Below are 22674 nucleotides of genomic sequence, written 5' to 3' on the forward strand. Positions count from 1 at the left end.
TATGATGAACCTCATGTAGTATAGCTTCAGTAAGTTGCACGTGATGCTTCCTAACTGAATTACCTTAAATCTCAATTTGCGAAAGAAAAATCCTAAAATATCCTAAATAGCAAGGGTACTATTTCTACAAATATTTTAATTTGAATGAGTCAATATCAAAGTTTTAGGCATGACGCTAGTTGAATCTTCTGAATATAAATCACATGCTGGCTAGTAGAATCACTTTTTCCCTCCCACTTTGGTTTTATTATTGCAAAGGAGGAGGAGGCAGCTTTACTCATGTCATTCATTCATCAAGGGAAAAAGCAGGTCTGGATCTCTGGGACACTGGAACCTGCAGAGCTAAATGTCCCAACATTTCCATTTCACAGGAATGGTGATGACACATTACTTGCACCCTTCGTACAGCCTGATTACACTGAGGTAGGAAGTGGCATGTGCAGAAAATACTTTTTTAAATATGCAAAGTTTATGTAGAAGCAAGTATTTCTCAGCACAGTTTTGATCTGGAAAAAACGTTGGTCGGATGCGGATAAAAGGATTGAGAGCTGGCGAGATACTGAGCCAGGGTGGAAAGGGTGTGGACTGTGCTGTAAGTAGAAGGTAAAGTTTGGAGGAAGAACAGCATGGTAGAGGGTAGCAGACACGATTGGAAGTTCTGGTTTGGGTAAGAAGGTAGGTAAAGCCACAGTGCAAGGGTTCAGTTTGATGCTGCTGGACCAAGCAGTACAAAGAACCTGAACAGAGCTGCAGCTACAACAGCTTGTGCAAACTCCATTTGGGAACACTGCTGCAGGTACTAGTACTCTCAGCCAAGAATACGGCCTGCAGGGGACCAGATCTGTTCTCTAGTAAGACTGATGAAAACCTATATGATGAAAACCATGGCAAGGGGGCTGGACTATGAGATCTTTAAGAGCTCCCCTTCCAACCCAAACCATTCTGTGATTCTCTATGCCCTATTTCCCTGAAAAGTACTCACAAGGCTCAGGGGGCCTTGGATTTGTAACCCCCACTGCTGACTACATACCACTGCACATAAAAAAAAAAATTAAGATTCCTTCAGTCAGAAAGAGTAGAAGATACTAAGCTTAGCAGTTTAAGTACTTACTGCAACTCCCAGAGCTGTTCCTGAATTTTACATTAAATAGTAGTTAACACAGTCCGAAACTCATCCTCCCAGTGGAGCTCCCAGAGCAACCTAAATTTACAAAATTCTATTTAATTTGCTGTCCTAAAGAAATTGAAATTACTTTTTGTACCATGACAACTTCTAGTAAGGGCATACGCCTGAGCACTGGAATCATTCACTGCCAGAAGACCAAGGAAGACACCAAGTCTGTCTCTCACATTCCCTGGGTGAATTCTTTACTCCTAGGTTATTTTATAACTGAAAGAAGTGCACAACTTCCTCTTATATTGGCAGTATGCCCCTCTCAGTTCTTGAAGGAAACATTACAAACACTTATCTCCAGGATGAGATTCTGAGTCGGGGATTACACGCACAGAGTACGTTAGACAAATTTCCATGCTCGTTATTTCCTGCATGCTACTTCAGGAGGGAGGTATAAAGACTGTGTCTGTACACAGCAGCTCCCTGCTGAACTTGCAGGTCATTCGTGGAGAATTTTTATCCCAAGGTGCTGGCATGGCCCCAGGCTCTGCAGAGAATGCCTCCATACCCAGGCCAGGATCTCCAATTCCAAGGCACCTCAGATTTTACACCTCACAGAAATCTTAGGCATTTAGATCCTCCCTGACCGTGAATCACCTTAGATATACATCTTTTGATAGTATGACACTTTCTAGCTGTACACTTGTCTGACAAGTGCGGTATATAGGAAAAACAGATATACAGTCCAGGACTGAAGGTCAGTAAACTGCAGAAAAGTCTTTATGCTGCCAGACCTGCAACCTGGTAGCAAAAATCTTTCCTATTACATCCTCAAGCAGAGTGCAAGAAGAACAGGTCTCAGAAGTCGACCTTTATCACTGCTTGTGAAACTATTACTATTGAACCAGCAAGGAATGAGAAAAATCAAAAAGTAAGACCATCCTAATATTCTTAAGAGAAAATAATCACTTTAAAACTATTTACTTTGCCTTTCAACATCAATGCCAATAAAGAATAGCTATGTAGCAATCAGCCAAAAAACATTTGCATCAAAAGCCAATATCTATGTCTCTACAACTTCTGAAGTAATTTTGAGGCGGGAAAAGAGGAGGAAGAACAGGAGGGGTTTGGCACATAAGTAGAATAGTTTCACCAGAACAGTAGTTCCTCCCATAAATGTTCTTAATTACTTCTATTTGCAATTCATATTAGTGTTGTCACGTAGGTCTTCTCTTCTACCAAATATGGCAGTATATAATACAAATACTGTATTTTCTTGTCCCCTGTTCTGAAGAAGAAAAGCAGTGACAACTTTTTATGCCTTGATTTAAAGCCATATTTCTAATTGGGCAACTGTCAATATCACTACAAAACTCCAAAGTCACTGCTTTTGAATGCAGAGATTCTAGTTTTCTCAGCACTTTCCTTCCCTTCATTAGGCTGAAGGATAAGTGAGCTCCAGAAAGCATCAAAGCCGCAAAAATCAGAGAATGTCTCCGTTGCACGCAAGACCTGAGCACATTGTCAAAGATGAACTTGTATCTTTAACAAACCTCCTGGAAATGAGAGGCTTAGATCCCCAGCCTAATAAATTCAATCCTAAAAATCTTACTGACTGGCTTTGTTTTGGTCCTGGGACAGTAAACATAAAGGGTTTTCTTGAGAAGCTGAAGCAGAATGTCTTTGAATAGCTTGTGATCAACTGTCATCTAAATACAGACACCAAATATATGGAACCTTCCACTGAACACTTTATAACTTAAGCATGACTAACTTTCCAGTTATGTATGTCTATCAGCTGGAGCATACATTCTTTTGCCCGCTTTGGCTTCAACAGGAATTTTGCCACCGGCTTCAGCTGAAGGGAGAATAGGTCCCGAAAATTTGCAGTCTATGATAAAATCCAAGGGCTTAATCTCTGCTTTGAAGCACACTGCCCAGTTTAAATTTAATCTCATTAGGATCAAAATTTCTTTTCCTTTCAAACAATCAGGTTTGGTTAGTGAAGTGTCCTTGATCATAAGCCACTTTCATTACCTGAAGGCTACTTATTGTTTTATTACTCTAAAATTTATTTACATTCATCTGTGTCTACATACAAATGAATACAGTGTGCTTGCTATTTTTCTTTACATCCCAGCACCGGAGCAGTCTGCAAATGCCAGCAGGGTCAGCTGAACTCTAGCCATCCCAGGATAATGAAGGGAAACAGCGCTGCTTTGGCCAGTTTGTTTCCTACAGCCAAAAGGAACAGGTAGCACTGCTTCCTGCCTGCCAAGAAGCCTAACCTCACGCTGGGGCCACTCTCCTGGAAACCAGGCACTGTCGGTTTGAATATACCCTCAGCCTCAGGGTATAACTGAACCTACAGCTGAACTTCATACTGGACCAGTTCCTAAGACACCGGCGTGAGAATTCTGCAGAGCTGTTTTTGCTAGCAAATGCTAACTAAACTTTTCCAACCTCCGCTGAGGTCAGATACGGCCTTTACTACTTAACAGCAATCAGAGTACGGTAGAATGTAAGCAAAGGGATAAGAACTATTTTTCTGCCCTGGTGTATGTGATTAGATTACAAATATGATAAACAATTCTCTGCCAAAGAATACAAGTTAGAGACAACAACGAGTCGAAAGACTGAGCAAAGGCTGGCAAAGTTTAGGAAAATAATTTGAATTAGATAGAAAAAAATGACTGACTGACTAACTTCGCACTACTTTAAATTTTTGTTAAGTTTCAAATCAAACAATCTATACCATTAAAATAGCCGGTTTTAACCAAAACCAAATTCACAATTATGTACTTTCCAGAATTCTCTGACACTTACTCTTGGGTATTTTAATAATATACTACTTACTCAGAAAAGGAAGACGGGAAAACAACAGCTTTCTCCCATCTGAATATTCTAAATGAAATGAGGTACACAACGTTGTCCTGTTTAACCACGAATTCTGGTGAGGACTAGGAGCCAGTTTAGAAACAAAACAACCATCTGGCACAGCATGCTGGTAGTGCATACATCAACAAGGACTCTACTCCCCAAAGGTCTGACTTGCCAAATCTAAACAGAGACTAGACTAACACACACAATTAAGAGAAAGTGACCACAATCAGTTGCCTCTATAAGCCCAAATATCTGCCAAAAAAAAAAAGTTTCTGACAGAATGTAATGCATATGCACCATGGAAACCGCCAGGTATTAGATCACTTGGATTGGAGAAAGTATTTCCAGCCTCTCAGAAATTCTTCTGTATGGCAACTGTTAGCTAAACCATCTCAACAGAAAACTACACGTCCTAAGTTGGCAGAATCAGTCACCTCAGTTATCAAAAAGAGTCAAAGCACTAATTCAGGAAGCTAAAAACCAGCTCCTGTTTTGCAAACAACTACCCTAGTAATGAAGTGGTATTGAAAAGCTTTTAAAAAGGTTTGCTGTCATTAAGATGCAATGGTATTTCTAAGTAGCAGGAACACCTGCCTGTGCCAGAGGCAGGACCCGTCCCAGCAGCTGAGCTGCAGCCTGGGCAAGGGGCAGCCATGAGGGCCGCCGGGGCAGCCATGAGGGCCGCCGGGGCAGCCATGAGGGCCGCCGGGGCAGCCATGAGGGCCGCCGGGCCATCCCCAGCGCCTCCCTGCCCGCTGCACACAGGCTATTTTCCCAAGGGAGCTGAAGCGTTTGGGGTTTTTTTTTGCTCCCAGCCATTGCTGAGATTTCAGGGAGGGAAGATGTTACTTCTGCATGAAGCAGGAGCTCTTTATTTACGCTGAATTACAAGTCTGACCACAGCTTAGATGCAAGATGCCCCTAATCTAATGAGAAGCTCTTTCCTCAGAGAAAGTGTTTCTTTGGAAAGAAAAAACTCCACATATTCATTAAAAAAAAACAACTCAACAAGAAGAATTCCACCCATTTCCAGATACGAAAGAGCAACCGGAGAGGAAAGACACCTGAAACAATAGGAAAAAATCTGCTTTAAAAAGCCAACCAGGCCACCCACCTGAAAGTCACCAATAGCGTATGGCGCCCTTGGCCAGGCCTCCTTTCATGAGGGGAAAAACACGTCCCCTTGGCCAGCCGCTGTTCATGAGCAAAAACCTGGCAGCTCTCGGGCTGGGTCTGGGGAGTGCCCAGTGCAAGCGGTCGCTGCCCCTGCCCAGCCTCCAGCTCACCGGGGCTGCCCCAGGCCGGCAGCCAGAGAAGCAGCAGCTCCCAGCAGCCACAGCCAGCTGCAGGTGGAGGCAAGGGAGAAGCCTCAGGAAACACCTCAGGGGTGCATGACCAACATCGGGCAACCTGAGCCGCTCTCCCCCTCCGCCAACACCAAAATGGCTGCAGGCAGGGAGGGCAATATCCCTCCCGCCCTGCCTACTCAGGGCTCGCTGCTGGACTCCTGCAGCCCCAGGCTGTCCCCAGGCCAGAGGCAGCCACACTTGCCCTCGCCCCGCAGCGCTGCCAGGTGAGTGCCATCAGCTCCGCCCCACCCTCGGCAGGTGGGCCACAGGCCTCTCTGCACCAAGCTTATAAGGGCATCCTCTCACCTCAGGAGTTCAAACGGACATGTACGTCTGTGGATCGCGCATGGATTCACGACCTAACGTTTATACGAGCTACTCTTTCCTCCTGCAGGTTTCTCAGAGCCTCTGGAGCTTTCGAGAAAAGCTGAGAGTTGAGAAAAGCAGATGGGAGAAAGAAGTTAGCAAGTCAGATAGCACTAATGAATGCTTAAGACTGAATAGAATTAAAAATCTTTATAAAAAACCCCTCTTCAAGTTACACTGAAGACTGCTTATAAAAAAAAAAAACAAAAAAAAACAACCTGGTCACACAGCTGATCCTATGTATCTTTTGTCAGAAAGGAACCTGAGGAGAGAGCTGCAAATCATTCTCTTATGGTGGTATTCTCCCTTCAGGTTAAAGAGTCTCCAGTACATCCAAGTCAGACATCCCAAAAGCACATACTCCTTGATCACCAAGTGAAATATTTATTCTAAGGTGTCCAGTATTCTCTGAAGTAGAATAGAGCGTTTCACCTTAACTATAAATCTCACCCTGTAACTTTTGTGATAGAAACGAACAATTCTACAAGCCACATAATAATTAAGCTAGCGTTATCTTTATTTGAAAGACCATCACTTTTCAAAGGATTAACACCACTTGTAAAGAATAGGGCAGTGTCAATGCTTTTGGACGTCACTAAAACAGATACAGCTCCTTATAATACTCCCTTTAAAAGAGGCAGCCTTTAACCCACACAGCTAGTACAAGGTCACTATTAAATTCCTACTTGTAGTCTCAGTTTTACAAATATATATATATATAAAAAAATTCACAGCATTGATCCTTTAGAAGTTTTAAATTCTGTAGTAAATCCATTAGTTTGAATCAATTTAAAATGAAGGCATCAAAAGTCTCACAGCACTGGTAAGATTTAAGTAATAGAACACTTCACATAACTGAAGACAACCGTTTATGTTGTTTGCATATGATGACATTAAATGGTTAAAGTTGTTACTTGCTATTTGTTAGAGGTTAATAGCTAACAACCATCAATAGCTTAGGGTCCCAGTGAAGAACATGAAGTGGAGCCATATGCTTGTAGGAATCAGTTGTTCTCTCTCCTCCAGTTAAGAGAGCATGCTAGAGATTTAGTGTTACTCTGACAATGTTATGTTACAGCACTACATACAATCAAAGCACGAATTCTTCTACTGCCAGATTAAATGCCCTAGCACTGCTCCTAGACACTGCCAGTGCACTAGGATGGCTAAGGGTTGGCCAACAGTTGGCCTTCCCCCGTTATTTTGCTTCAGGAAAACTAGACCAAATCAGCTGGAACACTGGACATGACCTTCCAGGAGGAAATATTATCAATACCAAATTCAAGATGTACAGGAATTAGCAATTAAAAAATTAAACATCTCTTAATAAGGTTCTAGATCACAAAAAAAACCCCCAGGCCTCACTGCCACCTGTTCAGTTTGATGTGCACCTAAAGAAATTAAACCATAGCTACTGTTAAAGTACGCATCAGCAACTTTCAGGTTACCGTCTTCAGCAGAGACTTTTACAGCACTGAAGTCAGAGGTCCAGTGATTCTTGAAAACAAGAGCCTTATGACCTCAGCTACCTCACATTGCCTCCTTTTCATTACTAGGGATCTCACCAGAGTTAAATTAACTTCCTTAAACTCTGTAAATACTCAAAAATGTAAGTATTTTGCTGCTATACATGCACTTTCAGAAAGTCTAGATGACTTCTGCTGTGGGAGACCATGAAGACATCCAGGTAAGAGGGAGGACTAAAAAGAAAGCATGTTGTTTCCCATTATCAAGTCAGTCAACATTTGGTTCTATGTTAAAATTAGAAAACAAAGCAATATATTTTTGTGTTATTTATAACATTTTTAGCTTGAACTATTTATTTTTAAAAATCTATTTATATAAGCCATTTAGTTTGCATAGGACTCAAGGATGTGTATTCTCCAAGTATCAACAGAGCAAGTATTAAATATGGAACTTAAACATTCATTCATGCTTACCTCAGATGTAGCATTTAAAAACAATTCTGGAGCCTTCTGGTTTTGTTAATTTTTTTCTTTTTAAAAAATTCTTAACCCCCCCCCCCCCCCCCCCCCATATATACACACACACAGAGTAGTGAAACCAAACACAACTGAAAGGTAAAGTCAGTCATATTTTCTTGCCATGTATGTTATCTGGGAGGAAAAAAAGTTACACTCATTTTCCCAGCAGGATTTGTGTAGACCACCTTATCTGTGTGTTTAGCCTCCCTGCAAAAATACCAGTTGCTCAACTGGGATGCATTTGTTTGAGACACCTTTTATGTGATATGGTAGCTAGAAGGAAGAGCAGTCAGCACTGTGTGACCAAGAAGCTTTCCACTGATTTGAGATGGGATGTGCTAGAGAAGCACATAATAATAAGAGTATGCCAGGACAGAGAGTGCTATCGGTTTTAAAATAAATAATTAACATAGGAGAAATATAGCTTCTATAATGTATCCTCAAGCCCACAGTTTTTCCACTAGAAAAATCCATCAGTTATCTCCTGGCAAAGAAATTCTCCCTTAGGATTTATAAATTAGGGAAGGTTCTGGATCAGGGCTTGGTACACCCTTTTTCAGATGTATTTGATATTTATGTAGACAAGATGCTGGACTACAGTCACCACTCATCTGCTTAACACAGTTCCTACAATAAAAAGCAAGATGGGGCGTAAGTCTGTTACATCAATCATCCTAAATGCTAAATGTATTATTAAACACATTTAGATATCTTTCCATTCAGGTTCTGAGCGCAAGTCCTTTGGGTCTTACTTACAAAAGAGAAGTAAATCAGTCCTTTCATAAGTTGAGGTGTTTCTGCTAAATGAAAACATTTATTTCAGCACTATCATTTCTCCCCATAACCAGTGCTACAGCTCTTCTGTTCTAAAAAACAAACAAAGGTTTTTAGCATGTTATACCCCACAATAAACTAAGACTGTATTAGAGATTATTGTCAATATTCCATAAATGAAGCCTCAATACAGCATTTGATCCACTATGCATTAGTGAACTAAGATGACCGTTAAGATTTCAATTAAGGAAAATAAGCAAATATTTTTGGTTTTACCATTTCAATTTTAATACAATTAAAAAAAAAAAGTAAATGTTATGCATGGCAATGTTTATTAAACAATCACATTTCATTTAAGCATTAAAATGCAGCAGTCTGGAAAAGCTGCCAGAAACAATGTTTGGCTTCAGAAAAGGCGATTATGAAATTACTTCCAATAAAATTCAAATACTCTCTTGTCTGTTGATTAGTTGAATGCTTTAGACTGGAAGGAACAAAAAGTGCAAATCAGCTGAATGTTACTTTCAAAAGTAAAGTCTTAGTGTCCGACAAGCAGCTACTGAAAGGCCTCACCTCAATCTTCATGATAAAGGACAAAATTCCCCAATTTCTATACAATTATAATTTACTGTAACATTTCAAACAACATAACATTATTACTAAAACAAAATTACTTTCAGAATATAACTGCAGTATTCTGCCTACCATGAGCACCTTTTTTTCCTTTTTTTTTTTTTTTTTAAAATCTAATCTGTTTGACATGAGATGGCATGAGATACATTCTCACTGCAAAACTGGAAACTTACATGGAACAATACAGTTACAACCACTTATAGGAACATGTTCCAGCTTAAAGTAATTTATACCTAAACATACTACTTTTACATGCAAACCTAAGATTCATATTGCAGTATTTGGTTTCTGCTGATACACTTTCAGGAAAGTGACTCATCACAGAGTAGCTAAACATTGACCTGCAGCTTAGCCTTTTGCAAAAAGATTGCCCTTTTGCGCATCACCTTTACTGGAGGACTTGTAAAGAAAGGGACAAAGGTTAAGAGGTAACATTTGACATACAGGCAAGTTTTAAGCATTTAATTTTTTTTTTAAGCTTCTTTTTTAATTCAACACAATGATTCAGTGGCAGTTTGAAATAAAAACAGAGTATCTTTCTGGCCTCTAAATCGTTTGAGAATCACTTCATACACAGACAGAGTGAAAACCAGTGGAATTATCTTATAAAGGCTCGAAGAATACACTAGCAATCTTCAATTTGTTCTTGTAAAAATCTTTAATAAAAATATTGTGGAAACATGTTCTTATATGTGGGTACTGCTGCTTGAAACTGAGCAGTTGGTTGACATCCAGACAACTATTACAATTTTCCAAAAGCAAAGCAGCTTATAAGCATAATAAACAAATGGTCATTTTGCTAAAATTTAGTCCTAATTCAGTAATTTGTAGAATGACACTTTCAAACTGTGCAACACAAAATAATGTAGCCAACAGTAACATACAGGTACACCATTTAATATTTATTATATGCATTTTATATACATTATTTTTCAACAGCGGTACTTTTGCTATGTGGTACAATCTTAAAAATTTGCTGATTCATAGTTTGTAAAACAGAAACCTTACAAAACTCATCAAAACTCGCAAACTGATCAGAAAAGTTTTGTGGAAGACTAGAAAAAATACTTTATTGTATTAATCATGCATTACACAAACAAAATCTTTAGTTACACCATAAACTGAAGCACATCTGAAAATAAAGTAAAAGCAGGGAATAACTAGTCAAAACACAGCAGATTTATGAATCTTGAATCGACTACTTTTGTATTCTATTTGAAACGCAAATAAAAATATTTTTCACTCCAAAAGTTCTGAAACAAGATTTTTTTTTTTTTTTAGCATCAACTCCACTCCAGGTAGTTAACCCAGAGGAAAAAGAAATTCTTCGTTTGCAACTTTAGAATTATCAAATGTCCCGTTTTCTCATCTATTTTAGACTGTTCAAAGAGTGCCATAATAGATATACAGGGCCCTTTAACACACTACATAAAAAGATATAAAGACCAACAAAAAGTGAAATAAATAACAATAGGCCATTAGCAAGATGGGTAATCCTTGATAAATAAACTCGTAAATACAGTAAGATGTACAAAATATCACATAGTGATAGGATGCCAAGATTAAATTTTTTTTTTTTTTTTTAAAGAGTTCATTCGGGGGTGTTAACCCCTCTGTGTTTCATCTGAACACATTTTACAGTCCTTTATTTATGAAGACAGTTATGCGATGATGATGAATTAGCATCCTTAATGCAAGGACTTAGCTGAGCTGTATTAGGCAAAAGAAGGGAAGAGTGTGGTTACACGGCAGCGGGTCAGTGAGATCTCTGTGTTTTAGGGTTCTATAATGCAGAAAAACATTATCAATACAATCTTGAGCACTGTTGTGACAGGCTAAATATATAAAAAGACTTATAAAAACTAGAATTTTATCCAAACATTTTGTGCAACTAATGCTAAAATATTTTAAGTTAAATTTCCTTTTCTTTAAAGCAAAATAAAAGTTTAAAAGGGGAATCTGTGGCATTCAACTGATAAACAGAAGATTACTAAGAGATGAAAAGAAAGCTACTCTTGGAGCTCACTTCCCCCCACAAGAGCACCACATTCCTAACCCTAAGGCAGCACACAGAGTCCAAAATAAAAGTCTTTTGTAAGATCAGACTCCACGTTTGCTTAAAGACACCTAAAGAACAGACATACGCTCAGTTCATATCCAGTCAAGGCTACAAATACTGGTTTTCTTTTTTGTATTTCTCCCCACCCCCCAAATACAGTAATTACAGTTAAATGAATAAGCCTGACATTGTTCAAGATGTGGTAACTTTTCACCAACTTATACCTGCCCCACATAAGAGCCTTCACCCAGGCAGATCAGATGTAGTGTCTTATTGGTAACCGTATCATTGATGGCAGTGACGCATTCCCTCTTTTTTGTCCAAACAGACCTGCTGTTATGATGCAGGTTTGTTCTGCTGTGTCACACAAATACTTTGGCAAGGGCATCAGCTCCTGCACTGGCAATATATGCTTTTGACGGATGAAATGCTACATCATAAATTGATTCATCCAGCTTTTTCCTATGAGCTGTTATTTCTTGCACACATGTTTTGCTGTCCAAATTCCATAACCTAATGGAACAATCATGGCCTGTTCAGGAAAAAAAAAAAAATAAAAAGAAAAGAAAAAAGACAAAAGACAAAGTTAGATTTGTCAGACACTTAAGTGCCTCACAAATGCAAAATGTATAGAGCGTAAAGAATATGAAAAAACCCTTACTTCCAGACATTAAATAGATTCCATTAGGATCTACAGCTAGACTTGTGACAGCATCCAAGTGAGCAACCATAGAATGGATCATTTTACCTAAAAGCAAAATAAAGTCAATTTCCTGTGAAGTATTGTTTCTTTTAAAAATAACATTCCCATTAAATGCAATATAGAATAACATGTTTTTTTAGATTCCAGTAATATCTGAATGATACAATTGTATTAAAAATTATTCCATTTCAACTACAGACTCTTGTATAAGTATATGGGTAAATGACACACAACTCTCAAAAAGGCATTCCCATTATAAGCACTCTTTTTATCCATCTGGTATCTTTACTGGTAGCAATGACAATGAAGACCAATCCTAAAATGACTGAGTGAGAACCTGAATTTTTAGTCCCTTAAATGTCCTAATACCTGCCCCAGTAGGACAAAGCTTTTTACAGAGAGACTTACTGAGTCATACCAAGGGTCCATCTAACACTGTCGCTGCTAGGAGAGAGGCTATTGGTGATAAACCAGGGAAGATAATAAAAATCAAGGTAACTATAAGCGATACTTGCCCAGAATACTCTCCAGCTTCTAATAATTAACTGTTCAGTTATGTCACAAACCAGATGTGTTATCTCTGCATTCAACGACTCTTAATGCATTCCTTTTCAGTGGCCTCCACTCCTGGACTCTTAATAACATCTTTTAGCATCTCATGATGCTTTTCGGAAGGAGTTCCAAAATGTTTAACTGCACATTATAAGAACAACCACCTCTTTCTGTTCTGAACCTGTCACCTGTTGGGGGTTATTAACTGAACCTTAGTTCATATATTGGGAAAGAGAGCAAATAAATTCCTGTAAGACCACGACTAACATGAAGAAGGTATATCATCGTTGCCCAGTTGTCCGTCTTCCTGAAGAATATCAGCCTATTTAGTTTCCAAGATTCTTCCTGAAGCAGCTAAAAGCTACTGAAGGTCTCTGATCATCTTTTAGCCAGCCTTGGAAACGTTTTAATTTGGCAAAATATCCCTTTTGCGGTAAGGGAGACTGGAGTAACACAAAGTACGCATGTGGATACACCAAGAATCCATACGAAGGTGTTAACAATGATTCTTTTTGTTGTTCATGTTGCTGTTCTGACTGCTAAGTGCCAAACTGACATTTTTATCCAACCTCTTCTTCCAAGTCCAAGGTTTTACCTTGAGTAAAAATGGTCAGCCCAGTGATTATTATATTATGAAGTTCATTTTTCCTTATGTGCACCGTTTCACATTTATCCACATGGAATTTAATTTGCCTGTTCTTAAGTCTATTAAGAGCTTCAGTTCTTCCTTGTCAGCCTTCATCTTTAACACCCTGAATTAATGAATGTCAGTAAACTGTCAACATACTGTCCCCTGTCCAGACTATTCATATTATGTTGAACTATTGCTGATCCCTCCAGGACTTGGTAATTTTTTATTTTACAAAATGACCATTTACTTCTATATTGTTTCCTGTCTTTGACCCAATTATTTGTTCATGCAAGATTTTTCTCCTTATTCTACATCTTTGTTTCTTTAAAGTAATAAATTTTCATTTCAGGACAATCATTGCAACACATTTAATGACCACAATTCAAACACACACATTCATGGCAGGTGAGAAAGGGAAAAAAAAAAAGTCTCTTAGCTTTTTGCTTTTAAAAACAAAAAACCCAAGAACACCACCCTCCACCCCACCCAAACCAAACACACTTAAACCAGGGGTTTTTGCACATGTGCTTACTTAAAGTAACTTAAAAAATTTTCTGTTTTATAAATTTAATCAGCAACTTAAGTATAACACAGGATCCCATTACTACAATGACTTTAGGGTTATTTCTAATACCTAATAGGTACTAAGCAATGTACTTTACTACTGAGAGTTGAAAAACTAACTGATACATGCTCAGAGTTAAAACCATGGAAATTATGACGACAGGAAGAAAATGGCAAACATATTCTATAAATTAGCAAAGCGCTAACTTAATAGGACCTTCTTCTCTCTCACAACTATCTCTGCCTGTTTTGAGTCACAACTGCAACAGATATCACTACTTCATAGAAAAGGTACTGAAGAGGTTTAATCTTACAAATACCAAAAGCTCTCTTGTGTAAAACCGCATCACTAGGAAGTTTTCCACATACGGATTCTCCCTATGTCCATCCAAGTTTATTTTAAACATATTCATACATACAAGTTAGATTCTCTTTATCCTTACCCGTTTTGTTGTCAAAAAATTTGATGTGTCTATCTTCATGTGCTGTAATAGTTACAGGAAGTGTGGGATGACTTACTACCTTGTTAATATGATTAGTTGATTGTACACCTGAAAATAAAATTAAAAAAAAAAATATTCACCTGCTTTAAAGAAAGGATTAAAGTTAAAATGAAAATATTTTAGCATTACATTTTAGCTTACTATATTAACTAATATTATATAAATAACATTTTAGGCAGAGCATCAATGAATCTCCTAAGAAATTAATAATAGCTTCTTGCTTTACAGGATGGGGCTAAGCCAGGTATGCTCTAGCCAGTGTACTCTAAGGTTAAAGCTGTACAAGTGGTTTATACACACGAAAGATTCTTGAGAGAGCTAGCAAACAGACCAAGCAAGTACTGCAGGGCAGCACTAGCCAAGTAGAAACAAACTGTGGCATCTACAACATCTACAATGTATGTTTAGCACACATCTCTTACACCCCCACATCAAAAAAGATTGGCGAGGGTGGGGGGTGGGGGGGGGGGGGGGAAGGGGGGATAGAATCCGAATAACTGAAGTCAACCTATCCTATTAGATTCTGTCAGATATATTTATGTCTTATTTCAACTTAAAGAAACAAGGAATGGTTTAGAAACTCTTCAGAAGTTTTTAGAACATTCTTTAAAAAACATTTTCTTACATTGATATGCCAGTGTTTTATGGCTTGGTACCTTCATTTCTGTGCTTAAATTCTGTTGATTCCATTTAAGATTCTCTCTTCAAACTAGGAAAGGTATTCCTCTGGTTTGTGATATTCTTTCTCACTGTCAATGCCAGTTTTTGCACAAGCTACCTAGAATATAGCTTTTACACAGTTTTGTAACCTGTGTTAAGTCTTTATATAAGCTACTTAATACTCTAAATCGCTAAGTAAACTGGACTACTTGGATGAGAGAAGCAAATTCTCCCCTTGCATTATTCTTTTAGATGTCTTTTCAAAGAAAGGAATGACCAGAAACTGGAGGTTTTCCCTATGGAACACTTTCACAGGTTCAAGAAAAGAAGGCTCCTCTATCTAGAGTTTCATCAGATACATACAATTCTTAAAAAGCTACATCTTTGTAGCACCCTATTTGTAGCAACAGAATTTCTAGTATTAAAAAGTTCCACAGGAGAGTGTTTAATCACAACCCATGCGGAATTCTATACTGAACTAATATTCTGCTTAATTCACTTATTTACTTATCTTAATATCCTCCATATTGAGGCTATATAATGAAAACTGTGTTTTAATATGCAATTTGGACAACTGAATCTTGAGAAACCTTAGCTTAGAGAACAAAACTGTTGCTTTCACTATCTCTAACCACTTTCAAATCCTGCTAATCCACAATCTTTTCCATCATGTCTGTTCCAAGCATCTTTAAGCATCCAACCAACTTCCAAATTGCATGACGCAGGACAGGAGCAAAACTTTTTCATTTAATTCACCACATAATAAAACTTGGATAAAGGTACCTCATCCAAGATGGATATTTAATACAGAAGAGCATTACTTACCAGATTCTATTTGTGATGAAAGCATTACCACTGACTGGGATGTTTCTAAATCATAGATGACTGTGCTGCCAGTGTTAAAAGATGCCACCATATGAGCAGGGTCACAACCTATGAAGTCAACTGATGTAGGTATTCCATGCTCTATAGAAAAAAAAAATTGTTCTTAGAAATAATGAAACACTTTTAAAATTCTTGACAGTTTAAACATTTAGCCTGTTTTATACTCATACTTTAAAGAAGAAATTGACTCGCTTCTTTAGAATAATGCTACAGCACCAGGACTGCTTTATTAAAAAAATAAATCTTTTCCCTTTAGTCCTGTTACCTAGTTTTGATAAATGGAGATAATGAGCCTGGACACATCATCATCTGCCTCATAACAGATTTTTGGAAGAACTGCTAAAACTTACCTTTCTCTCCATTGTAAGTGCAAATACAGGGCATTTTTTCTTGTGGGTTCCATAATCTAATAGTGCCATCTGCTGAACAGGATAGTAAGTGATTCTTTACACCACTGTAAGCAAGACCCCAGACTGCATCTGTGTGAGCAATTAATGTGCCAGCTAGAACGTTTGGCTCTGGAAAAAAACCCAAAAGTTCAGAAATGAAATCTTTTTAGTGAAGAAACATCAAATAGGTTATTTCTTGTACCTCAATATAAATTAAATTCCACATAAAACTGTCATGTATCTCCCCAGCCCTTCCTGTTTAAGCAACAGCTAGATTATTATACAGGTCATTTTGCACAACCACTGACAACTTTCTCAAAAAAACCCACCAAAACAAAAAAACCAAAAAACCCCAAACACACACCAAAAAAAAAAAAAAAAAACAACCCCAAACAAAAAACCCCACCAAACCAAACCCACCAACCAAAAAAACCTCACAAACAACTATGGCCCTTTTTCCAGAATGATACACACTTGTTACCACCTCCTCTCTGAGGCATTTGCTTCTTCCCTCCAAATTCACCATCTTAAAGATGCTTGGTCACAGCCCTTCTTCTGTACAAGGTGCAAAAACACCTAACAAAATCAGCTTTCCACTTAAACACCAATGCCTAATGCTGTTTTTTTACTCAGTGTACTTTGCTGACACATGGGCATGCTCTAAAACTCTCAAGCACCCTAATAATTAAAACAAGATTATTTCTGTTGTGGAACAGGTAAATACATTCTTATTTTCTTCTCCCTGATACGTTATAGTTGTCTTTTATAGAGGGGGTTTTAAGCTATTCTCTACCAGGCTTTCAGTAGAGACGTGAGAGAAGAAGATAAATGGAAAGGAATAAAGCCAGATAAATCACTAAAATTTAGTTTTGCAGGAAATTAAAAACAAGTCAGTCTTGCAACCCAAAGCCCTGCTAACAAGCTTTAGGAAGGAAAAAGATCCTATTAGAGCTCTCTCTTTTAAAAATAACTTTGTCAGTTGAATAGAGACCGTTCTGTCTGAGGCCCATGAAATTATACCAACAATCCTACCTGCATGAACAAATCAGACCATTTTTAGCAATCAGACTATGTTGAATAAATTTTTAGAAGACAGGAACAATTTGAGCTATATATTGGTTTTAAGGGACTGGGCGTAGTGGTCTTCCTAAATCGGTGCAAGATAGCACTGCTTCCCATCATTCCGCACCTCACTGCCACAGATTATGCAGCATGTTGGTATTAGCTCACCCATTATATTGACACAAGGGAGAGAGGAAGAAATCTCGACTCTGTCCCATTCAAACTTCAGTCAACCATGGAACTGCACCCTTGGAATTATACTAAACACAAAATGCTGATCACCATCAACGGCAGGAGACTGATGCACAGTTTTTCAAGCAGTTATCTGCTCTTTAATTTTAGGGACATCAGTTATGGGAACTGAGGTGCAAATCAGAAACATGGGACATCGAATTTGAGTACACTTATCTTAGTTTTCTGAGAACTTCCTATCAGAAGAAATAAACAATAATTTAAAAATTTGGAATTTTGATTCAAAGTAGTAAGCATGTTTCTTAAAAAATAAGAGTTATGATTAAATTCTTCTTTACGGTTTAAACCTCAGAAATTGCCAGTCTTCCTATTACAGTTCTATACAAAGTACGTCACCAAGACAAGTGGGAATAAATAATTAATGTTTACCACATGCACAAAGTTGAAAACACACAATTTAGTTGATAAATGGCAGTTCATTTCACAAAAGCTCTAGAAAACAGATTAGCATCAAGCAGAAAATTAATGTTGAAGACAACGGTCATGAGTTGCTTATCTTTTAAAAGGTACTTACCATAGGTATCATATGGATCCACATTAGGGCTAGGCATGTTCCACCACTGGATGGTTGCATCAATACCACCACTGAAACACTGCTCTCCATTGGAACTAATTGCCAATGACAATACAGGTCCACTATTGGGAGACAGAGAAAAAGAAGTTTGTTGACACTGCCTACAGGATAGAAGTGAAAATTAGCTATCTACTTCCAAAAAAACCCCAAACCCCAAAAAACCAAACTGGATTGGATGAAGCAGTTAAAAAAAATTCAAACTCCAAAGGAATAATTCTGTTAAAACCTTTTTTAAGTCTCAACAAGTAATACTAACCTGTATTAAAATATTCATAACAAATTAATTAAAACTATCCAAATTCAAGCAATTCAAAGAACATAATCTTATTTCTCAGAAGCAACAGTAACTAAACCTACAAACAGTGAGTTTTTACAATGCATCTATGGCAACCTAATAGCTAAATAGCTAGCTGTTCTGAAAGAGGTGGTTGTGCCCCCCTCAACTATTTTCTCATCCTATTTTAGGAACTGACAGTAACCTATGCCCCAGTAAAGTGGTTCAGAAAAACAATCCCAGAAAGAGTACTTTTTGGCCAAGGTTAGACTTTTACCAGTTTAACTTCAACCTGTTTGCTATATCAAACAAGCACATGCTGTAGCCCAAAGGAAGCAGCAGGCCTGCTCCTCTAAGTCAGGTTTAACTGTGTTGTAAAACCATATCCCCAAAATTAGATGCCTGGCTCATTTGGCGGGCCATGCTCAGGATATAAGGAGTTCGCTGGTTGTTTAAGTGCAGATGAGCAAACTAGAATTACATATTTGAAGATGGCGAAGAGGAAGACTATTGGTTGAATCCACCTACGTATTTGGCAAAGTGAAGATCAAAGCTGGGCTGAAAGGGAATGTTGCTCAAAGCCTGCCTGAGGGAAAACCAGTAAAATTACTTTGTTACCAGTCTCATTGGAAGTCACAGGGTGGGGATCAGTTCTGTACCAAAACTTCCGCAAACTTTAGCAAACTTTACCATTTGGTATTCAGTAACAAAAGCCCAAATAATAGCCCAAATTTAGACAGAGAAAGAGATCTGAAGGAGAATTCAATTGGTCAGTGACCCTCTATCACTCAAAAGAACACTGGTATTTAAATATGACAAATTAGTCACACAGCCCTAGGAAGGGTGTTTTACGCTTACGCTAAAAAGTGCAAAAATAAGACATTATGTTCTATCAAGTAAGTGGCTTAAGGGAGGGAGGAGGGTGACAATAGTATGTGTGGATTTCCTCATACAAACTAGTGATGTCTCTTTTCTTCTTCAGTGGTGGGTTGTTTGGGTTCCCCCCCCCCCTTCTTGTTGAGGCCCGCACAGAAAGTGCTATCCACTTCCATGCTTATCAAAGAGCTCTCGTGAAGCTTACCTGCTAACTGGGTTGGAGACTGGATCTTTAGTTATATAAGCAAGGTACACTCAAACTACTGTGACTGGCTACAGACTGTGCATTTTTGTCTTGCCTTCTTATTGGAAGGAAGCAGAATTCAAAATTAGCAACTGAAACTCAGGCAAGTAATAAAACAATTAAATGCAAGTTGAAAAATCACTAGGAGTTTTACAAGTCCCAGCTCAACTTGCAAGTTTTACTAACTTTCTTTAATTCAGGTTAGCTCACTGTCACTCTCTGCCACAACAAAGATCTTTTCTTGTTTCAGACTGGTTTATGCAATCTGCTTTCCCAAGATCTTGGGCTGGACTGCAATCAGAAATGAGAATATTTGTTATGGTGTGTAATGAACCACCATCTGCACACAAAGCAGGCAAGCTTGAGATTGGAAAGGAGGAAGCCTGGGTGGACATTGCAAGAGAACTGACTGTAGCTACCAGAACTTTACTCAGGTATTAATCAACTTTTTGATTACAGCAATTATGTCACTGATTTTCAAGTTCCCCCAGACCTGAGAGGCATATGTATGAATTAATACCCATGCCCTACCTACTACTTTGGCCTATCATGGCAATAAAATTTTATCTCTTATTCTTGTTCAAGCCCCTAAACAAAATTCAGCACACTCCTAGTCACTTGCTTGATCTCCCGATTGTTCACTCATTGAATTGACATTCAGTGGGGTTCTTTTTTTGGTACTGATGATTGCATCTGTACTTTTACATTCTCAGACCTGTACCTGAAGATACTAAGTAAGACTAATAAATTCTACCTTATTTATCTTCTTCACATATTATATATACAATCCACAATCCAAGACATGGGCATCACTCAGGTGATTTCATTGTCGTCTTCTACAATCTCTCCTTTCCATTGCAACTAACCACATCTGCCACTTCCTGTTCTTCTCATTTTATCATGGACTGTGCAATTCATGACAGGGACTCAGTATTTACCTGTTTTTACAAAGTATAATGGACCTTGTCTATATGATGTAAAAACAGAATACATTTGTGTCTTTTAAACTGAAGTGTCTTATGAATCCATAAGATAACGACAATATATTTATGAAGCATGTATTATGTCAAACACTTACATGTGGGCCCTAAATGTGTAGATGGGTTCTACATCTAAAGAGGCACTCCTGAAAGAGAAAGGAAGAGTTATTACACTACATGAAATCTCCACTGAAAAACTCTGAAAACACTTAACAGTTAATCACTTTCAAAGGCATTTAAAACACATTTGATGTTTTATAAAAACCCATATACTTGCTTTTTGGCAGGAACCGTTTTCTGCAAATTCCAAAGTTTTAGAGTATGGTCCTCAGAGGCTGTAACCAGCACAGGCTCTACAGGATGAAAAGCTAATGCCCGCACTCCATCAAAATGACTGCGTAGCGTATACTTAGGGTTCCATGTCTTTCGGAAGGCATCTTTATTAGCTGGCAGCTTAAAAGAAGAAAAGGAAAGGAGTAATTTTATCTTGGGTTTAAAAATATGTATAATATGTATCTCCCCATATTTTACAAAAACACACTATTTTTGATTCAGCTAATACATGTTCAATTAATTAGCAAACTAAGAATGAATGAAAACTAATCTTATCCTCTGCCTTACACACTATTCACCCTGTAATTGTTAAAGCATTTCTCAACTGTAGGCCAGAATCTCTCAGTATCCCAAGATACTTCCAGCAACACCATTAAGAGATTAAAATCTCCCATAGCTAATAAAATCTTAGTACCTTATATCTGTCAGGACTGAAAATAAAAATCAGATCATAATGTACCATATACTGTAATAAGTATTTTTGGATCAAATCTATATCCTGGATTGAATTACCACTACTCACTCAAAGAAAATTTGATTCTATCTAATAAAAATAAATAGAAAGGCTCAGACAATAAAATTTACTGTTCTGAGTTACAGATGTGCAGATATTTGCTCTTCCCTTACATTAATGTAGACTTCTGGCCTAAGTGCAAACTATGCCAAATTCAGATCAAACAACAGAAACTTTCTATACCAGACAAATAACCTGGATTTTTATAAATACCATCCAACAAATACATTTCATAACAAAGCATTTTGTTTCCAATCTTCCTACTTCAGAGTATATTGAATACCGCAATATTTTTATTGAGATATAAGTTATTTAGCACTACACTGCATATTATATACAAGCTTCATAAAAAGAATCATCTTTTTTGCAGGGAACAGAGTAGAATTCTGGAGTTCTGCATTGAACTTGATAGATTTCAGCCCAGACTGCATATTTATTCACCTCTCAATCTAAAATGCGTAAGAGAAGGGAAAAAAGAAGAAAAAAAATTGGTATTTTTCTAGCAGAGTCCCTCAATATTTTTAATCCTCATTATGTAATGTATTCATCCACCTGGCTAACTCACATTGCCTCATGCACTTGTGGTGATCTTGAGCTTAGACAAATTAAAGCCAAACATTTGAAATAGCAATGGTTAATTTCAGCACATGTTGTTATGTCCCAGATTAGACAGAAGACTTTGATTGTTTGGGTGACATGCATCCACACCACACTGATTTCTATTACAGTTGTGATGAAGAGTCATTCAAAAAAATGAGGACTGATTACAGTGGTCTTTATTTTTCAAAAAAAGGAAAAAGGAGTTCATTAAATCTTTTTTGTTAAAATGGCTGTTGCAATGGTAATTTCGTTCTCAGCAGTTCAGAGGAATCTGCCAAAATGCAAGGTACAGAATTTACAGAAGTTACGAGAAACAAGATACATTTCCTAAGTATAGCTTTAAAGCCTTAATTTTTTAAGACAGACTTGAACATCTTGGTTCTTTTAGAAGACACCATGTACACCTTCCTAGAACTCTCATTATATATAAGCCAATTTTTTTTTTTTGTTTAATTCTTTTCCCCCATCCATGTTTCCAATGAATCTTGACATCCTTACTGCAAGAGTAAGAGAACTGACACATCTTTAAAAAGAGATCCTTGCAACCTCTAAGAAAAAAAGCTAACCAGTAGTGTATTTCCAAAAAAATATACACCTCAGAAAAGCAGTCAAGGACTTGGAAATGGGATTTGCTGACTACAAACGATAAATGCGAGATACAAAATGGGCCAGATGTATAATGGAAAAGGAAAATGTGACACTGTGTATCAGTGTTCTAAAGTGTGACATCTCAAAAGCCTCTCAAAACAGAAGGCATGGACACACCGCCCCATTGACTCTCAAAGCTCTACTGTAAATGGCAAAAGATAAATAAAGTCATGAGAAGACAGACTGCAGAACCATACAGCTTCACTAGCTCCTTCTCCCTTTTTCCCTAAACTTTGGTGGACTTTACTAAACAGGACTAAGAGGGAT

The 22674-nt window shown here is 37.8% G+C and overlaps 1 protein-coding gene across 3 annotated transcripts in view; it reads right to left on the reverse strand.

Moving 5' to 3' along the window:
- Nucleotides 1-8811: 8811 nt before the first annotated feature.
- The window catches only part of STRN3 (striatin 3), a 69129-nt gene continuing 55266 nt past the window's right edge, over nt 8812-22674 (reverse strand). For all 3 annotated transcript variants that reach the window (XM_075713373.1, XM_075713372.1, XM_075713374.1), the window contains 8 exons: nt 20590-20765; nt 20411-20458; nt 17879-18000; nt 16012-16179; nt 15602-15742; nt 14057-14164; nt 11825-11911; nt 8812-11695 (listed from right to left, as the gene is read on the reverse strand). In XM_075713373.1, the coding sequence (XP_075569488.1) occupies nt 11526-11695; nt 11825-11911; nt 14057-14164; nt 15602-15742; nt 16012-16179; nt 17879-18000; nt 20411-20458; nt 20590-20765 (1020 nt within the window). In that variant the 3' untranslated portion in view covers nt 8812-11525. The remainder of the gene's footprint in view (nt 11696-11824; nt 11912-14056; nt 14165-15601; nt 15743-16011; nt 16180-17878; nt 18001-20410; nt 20459-20589; nt 20766-22674) is intronic.

Source organism: Pelecanus crispus, chromosome 6, assembly GCF_030463565.1.
Source record: "Pelecanus crispus isolate bPelCri1 chromosome 6, bPelCri1.pri, whole genome shotgun sequence".
Taxonomy (NCBI): domain Eukaryota; kingdom Metazoa; phylum Chordata; class Aves; order Pelecaniformes; family Pelecanidae; genus Pelecanus; species Pelecanus crispus.